The 22,083-nt window shown below is 38.4% G+C and overlaps 4 protein-coding genes across 4 annotated transcripts; all 4 read right to left on the bottom strand.

Moving 5' to 3' along the window:
- Positions 1-2,278: 2,278 nt before the first annotated feature.
- Positions 2,279-3,105, bottom strand: LOC108238847 (gamma-crystallin M3-like). Its single transcript, XM_017421173.2, has 3 exons — positions 3,034-3,105; positions 2,680-2,922; positions 2,279-2,593 (listed from the first exon to the last, which is right to left on the bottom strand). The coding sequence occupies exons 1-3, from the start codon at positions 3,061-3,063 to the stop codon at positions 2,318-2,320; spliced, it is 549 nt and encodes a 182-aa protein (XP_017276662.1). The 5' UTR covers positions 3,064-3,105; the 3' UTR covers positions 2,279-2,317.
- Positions 3,106-6,394: 3,289 nt separating this feature from the next.
- Positions 6,395-7,266, bottom strand: LOC108238783 (gamma-crystallin M2-like). The gene is made up of 3 exons (XM_017421087.2): positions 7,161-7,266; positions 6,824-7,066; positions 6,395-6,722 (listed from the first exon to the last, which is right to left on the bottom strand). The coding sequence occupies exons 1-3, from the start codon at positions 7,191-7,193 to the stop codon at positions 6,444-6,446; spliced, it is 555 nt and encodes a 184-aa protein (XP_017276576.1). The 5' UTR covers positions 7,194-7,266; the 3' UTR covers positions 6,395-6,443.
- A 5,281-nt stretch (positions 7,267-12,547) lies between these two features.
- On the bottom strand, positions 12,548-13,430 carry LOC108238859 (gamma-crystallin M3-like). Its single transcript, XM_017421197.3, has 3 exons — positions 13,302-13,430; positions 12,969-13,211; positions 12,548-12,881 (listed from the first exon to the last, which is right to left on the bottom strand). Exons 1-3 carry the CDS (start codon positions 13,314-13,316, stop codon positions 12,609-12,611), a joined length of 531 nt encoding a protein of 176 aa, XP_017276686.1. The 5' UTR covers positions 13,317-13,430; the 3' UTR covers positions 12,548-12,608.
- Positions 13,431-20,272: 6,842 nt separating this feature from the next.
- On the bottom strand, positions 20,273-21,122 carry LOC108238860 (gamma-crystallin M3). Its single transcript, XM_017421198.1, has 3 exons — positions 21,033-21,122; positions 20,682-20,924; positions 20,273-20,590 (listed from the first exon to the last, which is right to left on the bottom strand). Exons 1-3 carry the CDS (start codon positions 21,039-21,041, stop codon positions 20,315-20,317), a joined length of 528 nt encoding a protein of 175 aa, XP_017276687.1. The 5' UTR covers positions 21,042-21,122; the 3' UTR covers positions 20,273-20,314.
- Between the last annotated feature and the right edge of the window lie 961 nt (positions 21,123-22,083).

Raw genomic sequence — 22,083 nt, forward strand, 5'->3', positions numbered from 1 at the left:
AGGAGGAGAAACCTCCAGCAGGACCAGGATGGGCAGCCATCTACTCCGACCGGCTAGGGCTTGAAAGGATGGGAAAGGGACACAGACAAACACTGTAGGAAATTCAGAAGGGCCCCTTGGAGGGTGGATCTGAGATTACGCATGTGGCTTGATGTTCTTGCTCCCTAGTTGGGAGGCGAGAGAGATGTTAAAATGTCCAAAACATAGGGCACACCTGACTTTTCAATGGCTTAGACATTTGGCATTGTGCAAGTACTCCGGGTTCTTATGGTCAGTTTGGAGGAGGAAAGGATGTTCAGCTCCCTCTAGTCAGTGATGCCACTTTCCCAAGGCTAACTTGGTAGCCAGCAACAACTTCATAGTTCTATTCAGCATTGGTCAAGGTTCTTGAGAAGAAGGCACAGGGGTGTAGCCAGGTGTCAGTGTGGCTACACAATGACAATACAGCACCCACTACTGTATTGGAGGCATCAACCTCTACCGCAAACTGTAGGGCAGTGTCTGGCACATAGAGGCAGCAGTTAAACATGAGCAAATCTTGCATGTCTCTGAATCGATGTTTGGAATGTGTTTTTGTAACCAGGTCAACCCTGTAATGAGACGTAAATTGGGGGATGTAATGATTAGAAATTCAGTTGTTTTATTATGGTTACCAGCCATAATGGCTGGAACTTACTCTGTCTTGGATTTTATTTTATTTTATTTTACCATCCAAAGCAAATACCTCTTGGGCTGAGTCCAAATGGAGGGGCCTAACTGTAGCTGGGTAATGAACTTTTCATCTATGAATTCTGTATCTGCCCCTGACTCAACAAAATCCCTTAGTTCATGGGTCTGTTCGGACAATGGCACCTGGATTTGAAAACCTGGTTGATGATAGTATTTAGAAGACATAGATAGAGTCCTTCCCTTCAACTGAGTCTTTGGTTTAAACGGACATTTAGAAACAGTGTGATTGTTATCTCCACAGTAGAAATTGAGTGTGTTCCTGAATTGTCATTCTTGCTCACCAGGGGGTAGACACAAGTGTTCCAACTTCATCGGCTCCTCTTTTAATTGTACTGGTGGAAGAGGTTGGTGGATGGGTTTGGTTGAAGGACCTGTGACTCCTCCTGGACACAGAGAAGCCACATCTAAGCCAAGATCCCAAATCCAAAAACATAGGTCAAAAGGACAAAACACCCAAACACAAATTGAGTGGTGTGATGTATGCAGTTTAGTGCAGAGAGGAATATTCAGACCTCTATACAGGAAAAAGAAAACAGCCTCTCCACAGATGAATAGCTTAACACCGGAGAGCCAGCTCTTCAGGACAAGAATCAGCTGTGTACCTACACTTCCAGGATAAGAAACACTTTCCATAATCTTTCTTCTTGATATTGCGATGGCTTGAGATTTATACATTTACCACTGCTGCTTTCTTCTGTAGTTTATAAACCACATCAATGCCCCTTTGGTTAGCCATCACCAGTTGCCCCACCTGGATCTGGAAGTCCCACAGAATGTTAAACCTTTCAGTTTCCATAAACCTAAGTGGTAAATCCCTCTTTGACTTTACAACTTCCAATTTGAACTCAACACAAAAGGTCACTACTGCACTACTCATTCCCTTGTTTAATTTTCTGTGTTCACTGTACCAGCTTTTATTTGACACCATGCTTTTAGGCATAAGCAAGAAGATATAATCATATGTGAGAAATTTTCAGAAGCTTACACTTAGTAAAACCGCTTCACAATTTTTGTTGTTGTTGTTGTTGTTGTTGTTTGTTTGTTTGTTTTTTTGCATGCACCTGTATATTGGCCATTTTGGCCAGATATGTTTATACTGTATTACATTAAAAGTTGCTGTGTGTGATTTGATATGTTTAAAATTACTTTGATTGCAATGCCCAACTGGTCTCTATAATTTATTGTTATTTAAATGAAAATCACAGCTGTTTTCTTGAGAAAACATTGATTTAGTTTTATTTCAGGTGGGCATGGATTGTTACCAGCTAAAATACCTCTTACATGAGTAATGATAAAAGTTTGTGATGTTTTTGTTTAGTATGTGCAGACAAAAAAAATTATCATATCAGATATCAAACCTACAAAAGAACAAAATCTCTGTAGTCTATGTATTATAAGCAACAAAAGAAACTTTGTTTTGTGGACAATAAAATCTGGGACAATAATTGTATTTCTCTTAATTAGAATGTGAAATTTGTATGTTTTTTTCCACCCTTGTGATCTTTGATTTAGTTAATGTATTGCAGAACAAAAACAATTAAACATTTTGTTAGATCTTTTAATATTTTTTATTTCAAAATAAACATGTTTAGCACATGTCTATGATACGCCTCATGCTCATGAACCTTGTGCCACTCATGCCCATCTCCCTGAAGCTCCTGTACTCTCCAGGCCTCAGGTACATCATCCTGCCTCTGTAGTGGGGCTGCTCGTACATCAGCCAGTGGCCGTCCATCACGTTGCAGGACATGCAGTCGGACATACGGTAGCGGTCCATGATGGAGTCACAGTCGTCCATCAGCTCATACATCTGACCACCAAAGTTCTCTCTCTCGTAGATCTTCATCCTAAACTGGCCTCTGTACTGTTTAAATACATAAATAAACACAACAATAAATGTCAGTTTTCTGTTTTGGCTCATATTACAACATGAAGAGATGTTAAACCTACCATTGGGATCATACGGCAAGACCTGATTGCACCACTCCATCCCATCATGCTCATATAGTCAGCATACTCGCCTCTCCTCATGAAATACTGGTTTCCCATATAGTTGGGACGGTCATAAACCATAAAGCAGCCGCTCTCCACCCTGCAGGAGTGACACCTGCTCAGGTAGGAGGACATGTCGGCGCAGTCGCTCATGCACTCATAGGAGCGACCCTGGAAGTTCCTGTCCTCGTAGAAGATGATCTGGGAAACAAGGGGTATTTTAGTTGTGAACTGACAAGCATACTTTCATCCCACATTATTTATAGCTTAAAAGACTATAGATTTTGTCTTTAACAGTATTTTGAAACTTGCCTTGCCCATGCTCATGTCAGTGGTGGACATATTTGTAAGTGAGCTGCTGCTGTTGCTTCTGCTACAACTGCACTGCAGTCCTGTATGGTTTAACCCTTGCTTTTATATCGGACAAAACCCTGCAGAGTCAGTGGGCCCCATTGTTTAAATTACTGACTAAGCATCACGGTATAGAGCCCTTTAGTGACCTGTGATTTCGTGCCATATAATCACATGACTGGGCAATCAAAACAATAAAACAACATCATTTTGACAGATAGTTTTTTTTTTGGACAGTATCAGAGTCTGCATTCCAAGACTTCTTTAGCTTTATGAACACTCAAAATTAACATTTATGATTTATCATGTTATCCCACTCTCACTAATTTTTATATATATATATATAGAAAACCACCTGACAAATATTCTAACTTTTATGGTGAGTTGTATCATTCAACCTCCAACAGGAAGAACTTTCCTTCATCTCAGTTAATTTGGATTAGATGTATTTGCAGCTCCAATGAAGACTTTGTTTTACAAACTGAACACCTGGAGAAAAGTTTTTAGATTCAGAGGACACATGGAGAACTGGATTTAGGGCTTCTTCCAAATTCTCTAACATTTCCCAAACTGCATGCCTGTCTACTGGTAAAACTCAGAACATTGAAGAACTACTTGTGCTATTCAATATTCACCTGTTCCTATTGATACTGTAAAATAATTTGGGAACATTGGCATATTATTGACTCTGATACACTGAAAGTCTCCAAATCCCCCTTGTTTTGTTCACAGAAGACCACCTTAATTTACACAACATGCTGGTGAGATCAGATATTACCCCTGTCGTGGCACCACATTTTCTTGATTCTGTCCTTGCTGGTCCATGAGAACATTGTCAACAGTATGACTTTACTTATAAAACTCACACTTTTAACCATCCTTATGTTGGTATAAAAAAAAACACAATATAAAAGGTATAATTTCTTCGTCTACTTAGTAGATTATCTACATGTTGAAATGTTCCTGAGACCTAATATATTTTGGTAAAAATAAAAGATCATTTTGACTTGCATTGCATTAATAAGTAGTAATAATATCTTGAACAAGTTGAGAGATGCAACATGAGAGGACATTAAAATGACTGATTCAATGGGATATTGACTGTTCTGACAAATAGGATGATCTTCAGAAAACATGAGACAGACCAACATACAGAACTTTCAAAACGTAGAAGAGAGGGAGGAGACAGATACAGTGGGCTTTGTGAAAAAGCCACTCCATAAAACTACCACCAGAAATGGATTTTGATTTTGAGAGAGCACATTGCTCAATCTGTCCTGCTGCCTTTAACACGAACCTGTTCACCTTAACTGTTGCCATATCAACTGTGCCTCAAGTGTCTCATTGTTGCAGCCTTTAAATTTCCATGTGTCTGTTTTTTTTTTTTTTTACTTTACCGCTTGTTATAAACTCTTCTTATGCCTCTGCCATCAGCTGTCTGTAGCAAGAAGTGGAGTTTTCCTTCTAGGCTCATGTATGCCCAGACAGGGCTTTGTCCTGCCTAACTCACCTGCCATAATATATAAGACCAACTAATTTGTCTTTAGCCTTTTGTCTTCTCATGTGATTCTTTTGTACATGTTGGCTGTAATACCAGTGTGTGTTGGTTCATTTTATTTATTTAAAACACTAATCAAATGTTGAGTTAAACTTTGCTGTGTTCCAGGCCTCTTCTAAGTGTTTATCTGCTTCTGCTTCTACGTGTTAGGCATCTGCTGATGCCTAATTTGCTAAAGTTTCCTTTCCTATGTTGCCTTTGTGTGTGATGAGACTTAGGGTAGGTAAAGTAGCTTGAAGCCTTTTTGTGTATCCAAATCTTTGTGAATGTTGGCTGTAGAACTGGTAGGTGTTGGTCTATTTTAAGAATTTAAAGTCTTCACCCTTCATTGATTTATGTCTTATCATGTTTCAGGCCTCTAAAGCTGATATTTGATGAACCAACAGGCCAAGAGTTAATGTGCTGAATGGTGTGAACCTGTGGTTTGGATCACTGGGTTTTGGTTTTGAAGTTTCTCTCAAATTTCAGATTTATTATCTGTCTGCCACTAATCAGTTTCTCCCACTTCGCCTCAGTTTTGTCCCATTACTTATCTTAACTTCCTCAGGAAATCCACATCTCTCAACCTGGTCCTCGCTTTTCTCATCTACCCAAAAACTCCCCTCTGGCTTACATGTCATCTTTTATCTCTCTGGTATATCACCACTTGCAAAACAAACTCATCTGAGCCACACCTGAGCCATCCAAAGTTCTCAACTCTTCCTGAGTCTCAGCCATAGAGATAGGGTGAAGTGCTCTATCATCCGGGAGAACTCAGAGAGGAGCCTTTGCTCCTCCTTATCCAAAGGAATCAGCTGAGGTGGTTCAGGTATCTGATTATGATGCTTCTCTCTGGAGGTTTTCCAGTCATGTCCCACTAGGAGGAGATCTCAGGGCAGACCCAGAACTTGTTGGAGGGATCTTCTGTCCTTTCTGGCCTGGGAACAGTGGCAGAAGTTGGATGCATTGGTGAAATAATCATAATAATGTTAATCTTCTCCATTCCTCTCTCTCTTTTTCTCCTCAAGCTGTATTTTTTTCTTCTTCTCAGAGACTTCATTCCGCGCATTAGTTGCTCTACTTTCTCTCCACTCTCTATATCTGCCTTTGTTTTAGTCAGTTATCTCTCCGTCACACATACATTCACCCACACATGTACAATTTTTTTATTCCATGCATTTGTGTTTCATAAAATAATTCTTAACTTCAGATTTCTGTTGCCTGATCACAGCAGCGGAAGCAATTTTTCTCAGAAGATTTAGGGTTTTTCATCGAAACACCTCAAGACACATTGCAAGAAATGTGCCCACTTCAAGCTTTTCATTTTCATAGATAGATTTTCTTTTCCTCTTCAGATTCAATACATTTCATGATTGAGAAAATACCTTTCATTTTGAGCGGCACGATGGGGCAGTGGTTCCCCTCCCAGCCTTTTTATTTGTAGTTGACATGTTCTCCCAATTGTGCGTGGGTTTTTTCCAGGTACTCCAGTTTTCTCCCACAGACCAAAAACATGCATATTAGGTTCATTGGTAACTATGTGTGAGTGAGCGCATGAATAGTTTTTTTGTCTTGTTTGTCTTTATGTGTCCCTGTGATGGACCTGTCCAGGCTTAACTGGCCTCTCACACAATGACCGCTGGAGATTGACACCAGCGCCCCATGACCCTGCACGGAAAAGCGGGTAAAATGGATGGATGAAAAGCTGTTTCATATGTGATGTTTAACATTCTATGTATGGTACTATATCATAACCTTTCAGAAGAACAAGAAGGTTGACAACAGTCTGGGTAGTCTAGGATTATTTTATTCACTGGCAATAAACAGGAAAAGTTTAATAGAAGGAATCCATAATTCTTCTCATGCTCATGAACCTCGTGCCTCCATATCCCATCTCCCTGAAGTTTCTGTACTCTCCAGGCCTCAGGTACATCATCCTGCCTCTGTAGTGGGGCTGCTCGTACATCAGCCAGTGGCCGTCCATCACATTGCAGGACATGCAGTCGGACATACGGTAGCGGTCCATGATGGAGTCACAGTCGTCCATCATTTCATACATCTGACCGCCGAAGTTCTCCCTCTCATAGATCCTCATCCTGTAGGATCCTCTGTGCTGTAAAGACCATTAGACACATTATTTTCATAGACTGTTTTAATTTACATTCTCATTGTAATAAACCCCAAATTTATAAAGCAGAAGAGTCTAAAACCTACCATTGGGATCATACGGCAAGATCTGATGCAGTCCCTCATGCCCATCATGCTCATGTGGTCAGCATACTCGCCCCTCCTGAAAAAGTACTGGTTTCCCATGAAGTTGGGGCGGTCATAGGCCATGAAGCAGCCGCTCTCCACCCTGCAGGAGTGACACCTGCTCAGGTAGGAGGACATGTCGGCGCAGTCGCTCATGCACTCATAGGAGCGACCCTGGAAGTTCCTGTCCTCGTAGAAGATGATCTGAAATAGATTGAATTGTACTAATTAAACAGCAGTTACAAAACATTTATGAAAGGAAAATAAAGGTTTTGTCTGTCAGATAAAGATTTTTTACCTTGCCTCTCATGCTCATGCCGGTGTTGCTCATGTTAGCTGCGGATGAGTTGTTACTCTTGCTCCTGTGCTGCTTTCATACCTGGTTTAACCCTTTCCTTTTATACCTGTACAAATGTAAAGAACCACTGACACCACCCCCTTCACAAAACTCCTCGCTCAGCAACTTACTATAGAGCTCCACAAAATGCTGAGGGTATGTTCATTTTTAGTCTTTAGAAAAGGCCCCTTTTTTCCCAATACAAACATTTTCAGACAATATGTGAATGGGCTTGCACATGAAAGTGTTAAGAACTGTTTTTACAACCTGTTTGCTGCTCATTGTTTCCACAGTAGTTATTTAAACCCAAATGGTTTTTTTTGTTGCAATTTTACTCCACTAAAAGCTAGTTTTTATGTTGTACAACTACTGCTGTGACACATGACAGGATATTTCAAATAAGTTAAGTAGATACCTCCACACATTGAAGTTTCAGCATATTAAAGGTATTATATAATGAATTTGAATTCTACATGGGGTGAGATTTAGCATGGCAAAATAGTTAAAGTATTCCTCCAAAAGGTTTTCAGATAAAAACAAACCACGTTTCTAGATTCATAGTGATGCACTCCTGAGAAACACAAAATATAAGGTAATTTTAGGATATTAATAATAAACAGATTAGATCATTTATTTTCACTGTGGAAATGCCTAAATAGATAATATATAGATAAAGGAATAGAAAAAGTAGGTTTAATAATTATTTTATTGGGTTTGGAAAAGTGCTTCATGGTCATCAAAATCAGATATATTTACCTGTAAATTTAAGCTATGATGCAATCCTAATTTTTGGAAAAAATTGATCAATTGAGGATAAGTATGGTTATTTTTTTGCTATACAAGTCAAAAGCTAAGGACAGCTGATGACTTGATAGAACTCTTTTTAAAAACAGCAATCGCATTTATTTGAAATAAATCACTAATGAAGAGTATATCTCCTGTGCCCTAAAGACAGCTGTGGTATTTCCAGTACAGGTGACCTAATGGTACAAGTATTTGTCCCTATTGGTCACAGTCAGTCAGCACTGTAAGGTTGATGATTTATTTATTTTTTGCTAACTGCTATGACAGAAAAGACGTAGAGAAAGTTACTTTTCAAAGTAACTTTATAGTAAAGCAAAAAGAGTTAGTTTGGATGGCATTAAATATCCTGCCTGTTTGTTTCAAATCAGCTGTGTGGCTTCAGCAAGATTCTTCACAGGCTTGCATTTTACTGATGATAAGTACATTAAAATTATTAAAACCAATGCTCTCTAGTGTTTGATGCCTTTACTACAATCCAGTAAAGTAACCCTTCATTTTGTTCATTTTTTTACTTAAATGACAAACCTTGGTTGCAACTGAACTGACTGGATTCTTTGCTTATCTCCTGTAAGTAGCAACAAGAACAACAATCAATCAGCCTTAAATCTGAGTTACAACAAACAATCATATCAACTTTGCTGAACTGAACTTTAAGCACCGAGGACCAGAGTTATTTACTAATAGTACTTAACCAAAAATCTGAGCCAGCTACAAACATTCAGCTGGTCGAACTACAATCAAGGTTCCTCTCCCGTCTTCAGGAGTTCCAGTCTGGTCAGTGTTCAATGTTCGGTAACAGACACCACTTGGACTGCATTAAACAGTGGAAAAGTTTTCTTCACTCGATCAGATCAGCTCCTTTTATTTGCTTTGTGTCCTTAATAACATCATTTTATGGGTATTCTGAGGATGATAACAATCAGACTCAGTATGACAATACTTCTTTATGTTGTTTTTTTAACTAAATTGTTCACGTCCAGCTTCTCTCATCCATTTTTAATGGTTTAAATCAATTATTTATTTCATTTTCTGGTATCTTAACGTAATTTCCATGATTCATCAATCAATCGTCTTTTGCCTTAAAGTTACTGGAATTATTCATCAATAACTCATTTGTTTATCATTAGCTTATTTTATATCGCAAATATGTAAATAAATACCCTTAAACCTGAAGTAAAGTCATCCTTCAAGTTTCTGTCTTGTACAATGAAGGGCCCTCAATTAGCTTCAGAACCCTAAAAATATTAAACATAAACTAACCTAAGGCTAATATCTGAACTAATGTAACTTCCAATATTATTATTGTTTGTTTATGTTCATCTTTTGTTTTGTTTTTTGTTGCATTTCTGTAGGCACTAGTGTTTAGTTTAAGTGCAAACTCTTTAAATAATAAAATTTTTAGATATAAAGTTTAGATATAAAGATTGTCTTTCTTTTATTATTTGAAGTAAAAACGTAATAGCAACCAAATAAGTCTCAACTTTCTGATCATAAATTACACTGTGTAAAATCAGCACTTGCATGTTGACATATAAAACAAAATTAATATGTAAACTACAGGAGAAAGAAAAGAAATTCTCCGAACAGCTCATAAACTGGTTGTCAGCTTCTGATCATTTTTAGGGTCAAATATTTTCTTATTTCTGATCTGTCCACATGATGATGGGACTCTATCAACCACCTTAAACACGGCAGCTCTGATCATCCTGCTTGTTTTTATTTTCTCTTGCGTAACATGCATAAGCATTCTGGGTGAGATAAGTCTGCACTTCCATTGTACTTGTAATAATTCACAAAGGTTTAAAATTTTAATCTGACATTTGTCTGCACACAACACAGTACGGCTGGGCTGGAGTTTTTAGAGCTCTATGAGTCAATAAAAACAGAAAAATAAGTAACATAGAATAAATATGAATGATGCACTATAACATGCAATGGAATACAAAGAAAATACAGCACCCCTCACCAACTTTATTGTACTGGTATATTAGGAGACAGATTTCCTGCCTTTGGAGTATAAATATTGCACATGTGAGCTACATCCTCCAAATGAATCAATGCTTTCCATTGATAAATATTACACATTATAGGTGTTTCGACAAGACCTTTGTGTTCTGTCCTTCATTGACTGCTGATAGATATCTTCTTGTGGGATTTGTCTCAGGTAATGTCTCTACGTGTAATCAGAAATCAGCTATAAGATATGCAGCTTGTTCTGCATGCTTAACGAAAGATTAATTATCAAACTATATTTTCAATCTATTTTGTTAAAAACAGACTTGCAGTGTATTATGAAATGGTTTGCACAGTCTCCCCTTGCATGCAGTTTTTTCCCATGTCTTTCAATTGGGCAGGGCAGTGGTTAGAGATGTTGGTTTACACCAAGTTGCAGGATCAAAAATCAGCTGTGGCCTTTCTGTTTGACGTTTGCATGTTTTTCCTGTACATGCAAGGAATTTCTATGAGTTCTTCCAGTTTCCTTCCACAGTCCAAAAACATACATGTTAGTTTAACTGGTCATTTAAACTGTCACGCAGTGAGGATGAGAGTGTTAACAATTGTCTTGTTTATCTTTATGTGTGGTCCTGTGATGCACTAGTGACCTGACCAGGGTGTAGCCTGCCTCTCACCTAATGGCACCTGGAGACAGGTACAAATATCTGCAACCCTTAATGGAAAAGTGGGTAAAAAATGGATGGATGGACATTGGTTTTCTCTCACAGGTCAATGATATATACTACAACCCCTGGTAAAAATGATGGAATCACCAGTCTCTGAGGATGTTCCTTCAGTTGTTTAATTTTGTAGAATAAAAAGCAGATCACAGATGTGACAAAAAACTAAAGGCATTTCAAATGGCAACTTTCTGGCTTTAGGAAACACTAAAAGAAATCAAGAAAAATAATTGTGGTAGCCAGTAACAGTTAGAGTTTTAGAACCAGCACAGGGAATAAATTATGGAATCAGTCAAATCTGAGGAAAAAATTATGGAATGCAAAAAAAACCTTTATGATCTTAGGGAAGGCTTTGATTAAAAACTATCTAAAGTATGAGAATTTTTTAAACAAGATGTTTGAAATTAGAATCCAAGTTTTAGATTTACACATGCAAGAAATTGGACAAAATAGACTACTTGATAAGTATTTTCACTTTGGAATTTGGGTCTAAAGGATGATAGTGATTTTGTCAAATTGCCAATAATCAGATTAGATGTGAAAATTTTGTTTATCAACTTGCGTCAGCTTAAATGCTATAACCAGGAGCAAAGATACCTTTCTGAGGTTCAGTTGAAAGTAACAGCGTGTTCAGAAGATCACCCAGGAGGGCTAAGATGATGACTTTTGAGGGGTCTAAAATATTTAGCCAATTGAGTTGGGAAATTAGGCAAAATGTGGCGTTTATGAGCAAATTTTTTAGCAGGACATATCTTTAACAGCTTTGTAAATTCAAATTCTTGATCTTATTAATGTTAGCTTTTCTACTGCTGGACTTTATAAGACAATACACAAATCCAGAAAAAAAAACATGCTTTAAACTTTGAGGTAAGACCAAACTAAAGAGGGGGAACGAAAGAAAAGCAGGGACCAAGGACCAGGGGAGGGAGGGAAAATGAAGATCCATAGACAAGAAGGTTCCTCTTCCTTTTTGATTTTATCAAAGTAGTGGACATTAAACTATCACCTGTCTGCCATGTTCTGAAAAGGTCAGAAGCTGAGAGTTTGGGTGGATTGTTCTGTTTAAAGAGGTTCTGTTACAGTGCCTATAAAAATATTCACCCCTTTGGACATTTTACCTTTTTATTGCTAATATAAATTAGTCATGGTCAATATAAATTGACCTTTGAGACAAAACCCCCTCTTCAATGACAAAGTGATTTGTCCCTCATGAACTGAGTGACCGTGAAGAAGGAGGATCGTGAAAGAGACCACCAAGACATCTGTGAGCACTCTGAAGGAGGTCCAAGCTTCAGCAGGTCAGATAGGAGAGACTTCGTATTGAGAAACAGCCTAGATTTATTTTTCCTGCAATTGCCATGGCAAGCCATCATATCATGGCTTGCTATTTCACACCCATACTCTCTTAACTCAAGGTTAAGATACTCAGACTTAACTGAACTCTGTGTAATGAATTGTTCTTTACCTGGAAACTGGAAATTTAGAGTTTGTCTAACCTCCTCTCTGGAATATTTCAGGAAGTAACCATCCAGGTAACATTAGGATCTGACAACTGACTGAGAAAATGAGGACCTATGTGCACAGGGAGGTGTGACTGCAGGGTGAGATCAAGTTTTATTGTATAAAACACAATACCATTTTTGTTAAGTGTACCTGAAATTTACATTTAGAAGTATTTCTTTTCTCAATGGATTTTAGAAGTTTCATGTTAAACTTTAATAAAGGACGTAAAAGGCATATTAGTGTAGCTGTTGCAAAAATATTTTCACAACAATTCAAAATTTCTTAATAAACATATGTGCATAAAACAAAGTATGTAGTTAGTATTTCTTGGCATCTTTAGTCAAAAGACACATAAGACAACTTAACTGTTTTTTGATCAAATGTTTTATTCATACATGGTTTATTTAGATTTCATATAAACTTATTTTTAAAAGTCCGTGATACGCCTCATGCTCATGAACCTTGTGCCTCCAAATCCCATCTCCCTGAAGCTCCTGTACTCTCCAGGCCTCAGGTACATCATCCTGCCTCTGTAGTGGGGCTGCTCGTACATCAGCCAGTGGCCGTCCATCACGTTGCAGGACATGCAGTCGGACATACGGTAGCGGTCCATGATGGAGTCACAGTCGTCCATCAGCTCATACATCTGACCACCAAAGTTCTCCCTCTCATAGATCCTCATCCTGTAGGATCCTCTGTACTGTAAAGCAGAAATAGAGACACTCAATAATCATACATTATTTTAATGTTATTAAGGTACACAAAACCAGAAAAGTTTGCAACATACCGTAGGAATCATACGGCAAGATCTGATGCAGTCCCTCATGCCCATCGTGCTCATGTAGTCAGCATACTCGCCCCTCCTGAAAAAGTACTGGTTTCCCATGAAGTTGGGACGGTCGTAGCCGACAAAGCAGCCGCTCTCCACCCTACAGGAGTGGCACCTGCTCAGGTAGGAGGACATGTCGGCGCAGTCGCTCATGCACTCATAGGAGCGACCCTGGAAGTTCCTGTCCTCGTAGAAGATGACCTGAAACAGTGCAAAGTAAAATTAAACATAAAAACAGAACCCAAAATACCATGGGTGATTGTAAATCAGTGATAATTTGAATTTGTTTACCTTGCCCATCGTCATGATAGTAGTGTTTGTCCGTCGGAGAACTGAGTTGTCCTACACTGGTGCTGGTACTGTTTATACTCTTACTTTTATACCTGACCCAACCTAAAGAATCTGTAGATCCCATTGTGTAAAGCCCTGAACCAGCACCATGGTATAGAGGCCTATAGTGTGCAGAGGAGCGTCAGTCACATTTCTATGTGACTGAATCTCTCAGAAAACTTTAGAATGGATTTTTCTATAGGAGAGTGGGTACAATGAGCACTTTTTGAAACTACAATAGACAGTAACAATAGTCTTTCCTTCCACATGGTAAAAACACACTGTATGACCCCATGACTGGTCATACAGTTCATAGACGTGTATCCCTTTGTGGTCAGAATACTGGCAGCACCTACTGTACATCTGTATGAACAAAACTGGTTAAACTGCAAGTAGAAGTTTGTAATGTATTGAAAGAAAAAGCTGATTGCTGACTTGTTTCATATTAAAAAACAAGTAATTTTTCAGATAAGCATGTTTATACTTTGTCATTTCTTTTTTGTTTTGTATTTTTAAAACAGGGGCCCTGACTATAAATGAACCCATCTGTCCAACTCTACAATAACAACCCTCAGTGTGCAGAGTAAAAGGTTTTATATTTATGTGCTATTAACAACTGAGCCAGCTCAATGTGATTTTTGTGAACGATGGGAGCTGGCTCCCATCTGCTCACAAACAGGTTATGAGCTACTTGTTTTACAGATTCTGTTTTGAATAATGTCCCAGACAGGAAAGTCCCACTGTCACAGTATGTCTTAGTTTTGCCACGTCAGATTGTCAAAAAACATGAAATTCAAAAGTCTGCAATCTTCTTGAGTCATTCAGTTCTGCATTTAGATGTTTAATGAATGTAAAAAAAAAGTTTACTCAAAAACACATCTTCAGTTATTAATTTAATCTGTTCTTAAGCCTGGAATACCCTGGGATTCAAAGTTTTCATAAAATCCTTCCCAAGAACATTTTTTCATTACCTTGTGTAATTTTTTTAGTCATCCAGACAGGGATGGCTGGAATAAATGGGTGAGAAGGCCTAAGCCTTACCTAACATTTATAATAAAGATTTGAAAAAAAAAAATTACTGTCAAATGACATTTAAACCGATTGTTTCTCATTTTAGAGACATCAGCACCAAAAAATCCTGAGAAAAACATTTATTGTAAATGCTCAAACAGCAGAATAAGATGTCATTCGTGTCTAAGGGGTTCAGTAACTGACAGCTGTTTGGCCACACCTCCTTGACTTGCATCATTTGGACTAATTCTGTCCAGCCCAAAGGCCAAAGCCTTTAGGCAATGATTGTGGACATAACATGATGTCCTCCGTGTTTGTGTTTCCTGACCAAAGACTACAGTGCAGACGGCAGATTGGGAAATAACAAGCATTAGCATAATTATGGCAGATTACTTTCTCAACCTATTTTTGATAATGCTTTTTTGAGGAAACCTGGAGGTGAAGAGGCTGAGGACACAGACCAAATAATATTCAAATGGACAAGTGAACAATTGTAGCTTTTGTTACGTCCACCAACAGGTTATGTTTTTGGTACAGTGTGAGGATTCCGGTTCTCGGAGTCCGGCCCGCTGTGGTCCCTCACTGGTAGGTTCGGAGTGCTAGAGATCTCCACTGGAAGAACCTGACCCAGTGGAGTGGATGGCAGCGGGGAGAGGACATGTGGGTCAGAGAAGCGTCTCCTCTCAGTATTCAGAAGAATCCTGTGAGGGTTCCGGTTCTTTGGATCCGGTTCGGGTTTTGTTTCTTTTGTGGGTTTTCATGTCTTGTGTTAGGGTTCCGGTTCTTTGGATCCGGTTCGGGTTTTTGTTCTTTCTTTTGTGGGTTGTTTATGTCTTGGTTTTTTGGTTCACCTGTTTTTGATTCTGTGATTATGTTTGTAAGTATTTAAGGGCAATTGGGTTTCAGTTTAGTTGTGGGGTCCTTGTATGTCTTTTGGAGATCCTTTGTTATTTGAGAGGTTTTTGGGAATTCTGGATTTGCTACGTTTTTGCTGATCAAAGGAATCTTTTTGATTAAAGAGATTTTATCTTCACCTGCTGCCTACTGGTCCTCATCTTTGCCTTGGAGCCGTAGGTGCTTGGTAGCACCCAGGCTCGTGACATACAGTGTCCGTTGGTTGGTTTGTTTGTCTGTTCGCAAGTTTACTTAAAAACTAAGAAACAGATTTTGATGACATTTTCAGGAAATGTTGGGGTTGTCGCAGCAAACGATTAAATTTAGGACGTCACCGAAATTTATCCGACCCTGACCATCGGATTACTGATGCTATGGCCTTGTCAGAGGTTTTTGTAGAGGTTTGTGCTCTCTGAGTGCTTCTGTTTTACTTGGTTTCACCAAAAGGACAAACTGTGATCTGCAGAGAAGAACCGAAAGACTTTTTAAATTTACTTTTGTTAGATGTTTTAAACTCTGTCTGAGTAGTTTACTGAGCAGGGCCTCATCCAGAAATCACCTGACTTCTCTGAAATAACTTTCTTTGAGTCTCAGATGTCAGTAGTTTTACAGTATGATCTGTCTGTTAGTTCTGTGGTTATTAACCTGCTTTGGTTTAATTGTGTCAAAAAGCTTGGTGCAATGTGCTGCAAATTAGCAGTAATTGTTCCAGTTAACATATTGAACATAAACATTGTATTACAGTTAGAAGGTATTGCAAAGTTGAACATTTTCTGACTGTGTGTAAAGGTTATTTAGTAACTGTTGTTGTTGATGTCATTGTGATAAAAAGGGACATAAAATTGTTTCTAAAGCTTGTCTACTTTATCTCAGATAAAGTGTTTTCATTATTGAAATGTAATGTTTAGGATTTTATAATGGGCAAATGGAGTCAAAGCTTGATGGAGCTCACTGCTGTGCTCATTTCTGACACCAGGAGGTAAAGACTGGATAAACTGGTCGGCTGCTATCATCCTGGTCTTCCACAGAAGTTGGTAAGATGGTAATTTACCTCCCCAAAACAAATGTCAAAGTCATGATCACAGTTATTTGGATCAAAATGTTCCTTTTCTTTACCATCAATGTCTCTTAGAGGTAGAGTCGCTGTCAGGTCTGTTCTTGTGAAGGTGAGACTAAGAAGTTGTCCTCATGGTTGTGTGACAATGAAACTGAAAAGTCCTGTAGTGTCCTTCTCCCTGCTTCAGAGGGAGGTGTACAAATGAAAATGTTGCACATCAACAACTGAGGAGAGTGTACTGCAGAGTGCACTGTAGAGCAGTCATTTTTTTCAAATCCAGACTCAGAACATCAAGTCAATCCCGACCCAGTCCAAATGTTGTGTTGCTTTGAACTGGATTGCATTGGTAAGAGGCATTTTATTTTGTTGAGACATGAAACATAATTAAGTTTATTACATCTAAGTTAAAGGTTAAAGGTAAAATTAAAAGGTAAAATTAAGCTTTACTATCAAACGATGAATTGGCAGACTTTGGACCTTATCTATAAATGAGTTTGTCACTTTTGAATATAAAGTTTAAAAACTTCTGTTCTCAAGAATAAATTCCTAACTTTCCTCAATGTCTGGTTGAGAAAGATATTGAGTCAGGTAGACACAGCTCTGTGTCCCTGTGAATGTTGAGATGCTCACTCTTCCCAGGGAGTTAGAGTTGGCAGGGAACTGTTCACATTTTTAGATTGGAGGAGGAGAAAACTATGGAAGAGAGTGAGCAAAAGAAATGAGAATCACAACAGTGATTCAGGGACAGTGGAGGAGCAAAACATTCTGTCCTAAAGATATACAATTCCTCTGTTTGTGAAACAAGATCTGACTCTGACTCTGACTGTTTGCAAGTCTGATAGGTTGAACAAGGCTTCTTGTTTGTAGTCTGGACCTTATGGAGGAGACTAGCATTTTGTGCTATAAGTAGTTCCATTTCCTTTTATAAAGCTGCCTTACTCCTAAGTAGTGAGGTTGTTCTGTTTGTGGATGGTTAAGAGCATGTGGTTTGTGCACCCTTTACTGAACAATGAGTTTCATTTGTCTGCAGCCCAATGAAATTCAGACCACTGATGAATTAAGAGTATCCAGGCTTCAGGTTCTGTGCAACTAAAGAATTAAACTAGACTTCTAGACTTGTTTTTTTTTTCATTTCAGAGTTTTGAAAAGAGAATGAGCTTCAGGCAAGCTGTTTGTAAAAATAATTGTCAGGGACTCCTTCAAGTTGGCTAGTTTTCCAAGTGCAATCAAGCAATGGGGTTGGTTGTGGACTTACTTTGCCAGGCACCTTGTGGTGAAACTGGAAACAGTATGTGAATTGCTTCTGTGTTACAGAAAGAGCTACTGCCATATTTACTAAGTTATGGAGAAATCACAATTGCTAAGTTTAATTACCAAAATGTTAAATTTGACTAAGTGCAATGCAGGGCATTGTCAGTGAGAGGATTAGTCTTTAGGCCTACTCAAGCTGAAACATGTGGTATCCATAGAATAGTACTTGATTCATGTGACAAATTTAGCATAGCAAGCAGAACTAGCAAAGGCAGGGGGTTGAAGTTATTGTAACAATAACACCAGACTATCAAAGTGTTAAAGTTGATCATTCAGAACTTACACACAGTACACAGGTTTAGAAGTACAGCTTGAAGTACTCCTGTTGGGCAAAAATTACATAAATTATTAAAACAAATATGCAAGTTATTATCAACTGTGCTCAAAAGCCAATTTTAAATAACAAAAATCAATAACTTTTTGGGAAAAGGTCATGAATTACCAAAATATGGGTCACACCAATTGTGTTTTAATATTGTGATTAAGCTGGTCTTACAAAAAGCTTTACATGGGTCACACCAACACATCTTTTCTCCAATCTAATATTAAACCTCTCTAGGGAACAGTACCTAGTCCATTAGCCTCTGAGAGGTTGCAGGAGTCCCATGCAGCCCAGATGATGTCACTGGAAAGTGGAAGAGGCCCTAATGTGTTCTGAATGCTTTCAGGTTCCTGAATTGCTTTGTAAGTGGGACCTGTGGGATCCTTGCACAGATCAAGCTTGGTCAAGTACTTTGCTTTCCCCAGCTGTTAAAGCAAATCATTAATTCCAGGATGTGGGGTGTGAATCATACTGTGGTAGGTATTCAGGCACCTGAAGTCTTTGTAGTCTTATGCTGCCGTCTTTCTTTGGCACCAGGAAGGCTGCCCTGGAGTAGATGCCTGGGTAAGTGGTGAGTCCCATTTTCTTTAGAAAAAGCTACTTGCCTCTTAGGCACCAGATTTTGTTAATGCTAGGGAGCACATCTTGGTCCAGAGTTGAAATTTCTATGTTGACCCAATTAGTCATATTTGGACTTTTGCTTCTGCCGAAAAATTCTGACTTTTTCAGATATCTCAGCAACATATGGGATGACAATATTTTTGCACTCGCTTCTGTTATCAAAAGGATTTTCTCCGAACACAACATCTTGGTGCATTTCAAACAAAGCAGAACTGTCAGACAGATGCTGATACACCCTACAGATAAAACACCCAAATCCAACCTTTGTAGTGTGGAGTACACAGTTCAGTACACAGTTCAGGGCACCAAGAAATGTTTGTACCTCTACATAGAGGCAACTAAACAACCTCTCCAAAGACACATGAACCAACACAAGAGACCAGCTTCAGGCCAAGTCTCAGCCACCCACCATCATCAAGAATAGAGTTATGAATGGTAAAAATTTAGTGATATATTTGGGAAGTAAAGACTGACTATCACATATGCATTCAGTAAAAAAAAATCAGAAAAAGTCAATATTGGTTTTAGTAGAAAGCCGCCAGAACACAGTGCATCGGTTTGTTACAAATGGAGCAAGAAACCACAATCTAGAGGATCTGATACTAATGATATGTTGCAAGTTACTATAGATAAGGTAGAGAGATCAAGTGAAATCAGTACCTCAATGAAACAAGGTTGTGTTCTGGGATGTACTCAGCTCTAAGCATGAAGTCATACGCTACATTGACACTGTAGGTCTTGATGCTCAGATCTGAGTTTTTGGCCTGGTCATTCAGATTATAGTTTAAATGTGAACCCCATCAGACTCCAAGGTGAACAGTCTATGGCCATGAAGTGACCCACATGCATAGAAGAAGAAGTGCTGTGTTCACAGAAGTAAATATGGATGCTTTTTATGTCAGCATGTGTGTATCGATTCAGAAATTGTGCATCTGACAAAATTATTATCTAACATGATTATTTTGTCCAGTGTTTACATTTGATCTTGTCACTTTCCCCCCATTCCGATGCAAAAGTGCACTTTTGGAAGAGGAGCTAGGTACTAAAAGTAAAGACAAACTCAAGCATCAAGCACCACAGTAGTATCGATACAACCCTACACCAACATTAGCTTCATATGTTGGTGTAGATTCTCAATCATCCAGGACATAGCAAATCTAAAAAGTTTTAAAAAGACATAGCAATGGGACTTTTTTTCTGAAGATGTGCTGAGTTCCAAACTTTAAACTGCATGACATCGGTATCAATAATATCAATATTTGGATTGATCCACATACCCTTACTTCAATGACATAAAAATCAGATGAAATGGGACCGTTCAGACTGAGGTTGCTTTGAAAAAACATTGAATATATATCTGATTTAGTGTCACATATAAAACTGGCATGGGTTGGATAAAAAAAATCAGATATGGGTCACATATGAGCAAAATAAATTGCAGTGTGAGTGCATCAAGAGTTTTCCCCTAAATGTAAATTGAGTATTACAGAATACAGCCTGATATATGTGAAGGACTTAATAGGCTATATTCTACCAAAATCTGAGTAGGCCTCAAAACTTTAAGTCCTATAAAAGTTGTAATGAAACAAGTAAACAGACATAATTACAGTGGTGGACATTATAACTGCATTTTTAAATAATGTTCAAAGTTTGTTTTTATATGTTTGTCTTGATTTTTCCCAAATGTAATGAAATAACATTACAGACAACATCATCTAAAAAGTTACTGTATTTATTTGTTGATGATAAAATGCACAACTAGCACATATCCATGATACGCCTCATGCTCATGAACCTCGTGCCTCCATATCCCATCTCCCTGAAGCTCCTGTACTCTCCGGGCCTCAGGTACATCATCCTGCCTCTGTAGTGGGGCTGCTCGTACATCAGCCAGTGGCCGTCCATCACGTTGCAGGACATGCAGTCGGACATACGGTAGCGGTCCATGATGGAGTCACAGTCGTCCATCAGCTCATACATCTGACCACCAAAGTTCTCCCTCTCGTAGATTCTCATCCTAAACTGGCCTCTGTGCTGTTTAAATAAAGAAAACATATTAAATGTCCAGTTTTCTGTTTGGACTTGTATTAGAACATGAAGGCATAGCATATTGCTTTATACCTACCATTGGGATCATACGGCAAGACCTGATTGCACCACTCCATCCCATCATGCTCATGTAGTCAGCATACTCGCCTCTCCTCATGAAATACTGGTTTCCCATATAGTTGGGACGGTCATAAACCATAAAGCAGCCGCTCTCCACCCTGCAGGAGTGACACCTGCTCAGGTAGGAGGACATGTCGGCGCAGTCGCTCATGCACTCATAGGAGCGACCCTGGAAGTTCCTGTCCTCGTAGAAGGTGATCTGAAAGACATATTGAAGGGTTTTAAAGACCAAAGTCAAAAGCTAACTCTGCTTGTAATAGAACTGACTTAAGCTAATGTTGATGTAGTGCTCCATCCTGGTGCTTACCTTGCCCATGTTGCTTGTGGTGGTTTATCAGATCACTCCACTCAGAGAATTGCTGTTGAAATGATGCCCAGTCTGTCTGAACTCCTTACATTTATACCTGGCCATAGACAAAGACTGTTTGCCCCTCTTTTGTGTAAAGTCCTGACCTTGCAAACTACAGTAGAAGCCTATAGAGTTTAGAGCTGTTTACCCATATACCAACTAGGTCATAACCTCTGGATAGAATTTTCCTTTCAAAACATATTTTTTGTTTAAAAATACAGAATATAGAATTAAATATACTTTAGATTACTGCAATCAAACTATAGAAAAATGTTACAAGTACCAATGTTAGCCCAGAAAACATGTCATTTATTGCTGAATTTCCCTTTAACCACTGCTATCTATCTATCTATCTATCTATCTATCTATCTATCTATCTATCTATCTATCTATCTATCTATCTATCTATCTATCTATCTATCTAGAATGTACTGTGTTGGATAGAAGATAAACCCAGGTGACCTTAGTGATAGAATTGAATAAAATCCTTCAAAATATAAAAATAAAATGTATTTATTGTCACTGTAAATAATACAATGAAATTGCAACATGCCTGTCACAGTGGTACTGAAATACTAAAAGAAATGAAGTTTTGCCCAGTCAATGTTGGTGTTTGTTTAGAGACTTGATGGCTTTGGGAAAAAACTGTTTAAGAGTCTGTTAGTGCTTGTTTTTACAGACCTGCAGTGGATTCCTGAAGGGAGCAATTTAAAGTGGAAGTGTCTAGGATGCGAATAATCTTTTGTGATGTTTTTACCTTGGCTAAGGAAGCTGATGTTGTCTTTTAGTCTTTTATGCAGTTTTGAGCTCGACTACACTAAAAGACTTTATTCTGTGTCATTTAAATCAAAAGAATCCATGTCTAACAATCTAAACTTTTAGAGTCAGAAGCTAATCTGAAAATTAAGTTTGACTGTGTTTTCAGACAGTGGGTTATCTGTCAGGTTTAAATGTACACTCTGTAATATTTAAAGAGCAGGGATACAAGTGCATGGCTACAAAAAGAAAG

This window comes from Kryptolebias marmoratus, linkage group LG6 (assembly GCF_001649575.2).
Source record: "Kryptolebias marmoratus isolate JLee-2015 linkage group LG6, ASM164957v2, whole genome shotgun sequence".
In the NCBI taxonomy this organism is placed as follows: Eukaryota; Metazoa; Chordata; class Actinopteri; order Cyprinodontiformes; family Rivulidae; genus Kryptolebias; species Kryptolebias marmoratus.

Coding starts and splice junctions, on each gene's coding strand:
- LOC108238847 (XM_017421173.2), bottom strand. CDS start 3,063: ATGTCCACCACTGACATGAGCATGGGCAAG. Junction 2,923..3,033: donor CTGACATGAGCATGGGCAAG/GCAAGTTTCAAA, acceptor CTTGTTTCCCAG/ATCATCTTCTACGAGGACAG. Junction 2,594..2,679: donor CTTGCCGTATGATCCCAATG/GTAGGTTTAACA, acceptor GTATTTAAACAG/TACAGAGGCCAGTTTAGGAT.
- LOC108238859 (XM_017421197.3), bottom strand. Junction 12,882..12,968: donor CTTGCCGTATGATTCCTACG/GTATGTTGCAAA, acceptor TCTGCTTTACAG/TACAGAGGATCCTACAGGAT.
- LOC108238783 (XM_017421087.2), bottom strand. CDS start 7,193: ATGAGCAACACCGGCATGAGCATGAGAGGCAAG. Junction 7,067..7,160: donor GCATGAGCATGAGAGGCAAG/GTAAAAAATCTT, acceptor AATCTATTTCAG/ATCATCTTCTACGAGGACAG. Junction 6,723..6,823: donor CTTGCCGTATGATCCCAATG/GTAGGTTTTAGA, acceptor TGGTCTTTACAG/CACAGAGGATCCTACAGGAT.
- LOC108238860 (XM_017421198.1), bottom strand. Junction 20,591..20,681: donor CTTGCCGTATGATCCCAATG/GTAGGTATAAAG, acceptor TTATTTAAACAG/CACAGAGGCCAGTTTAGGAT.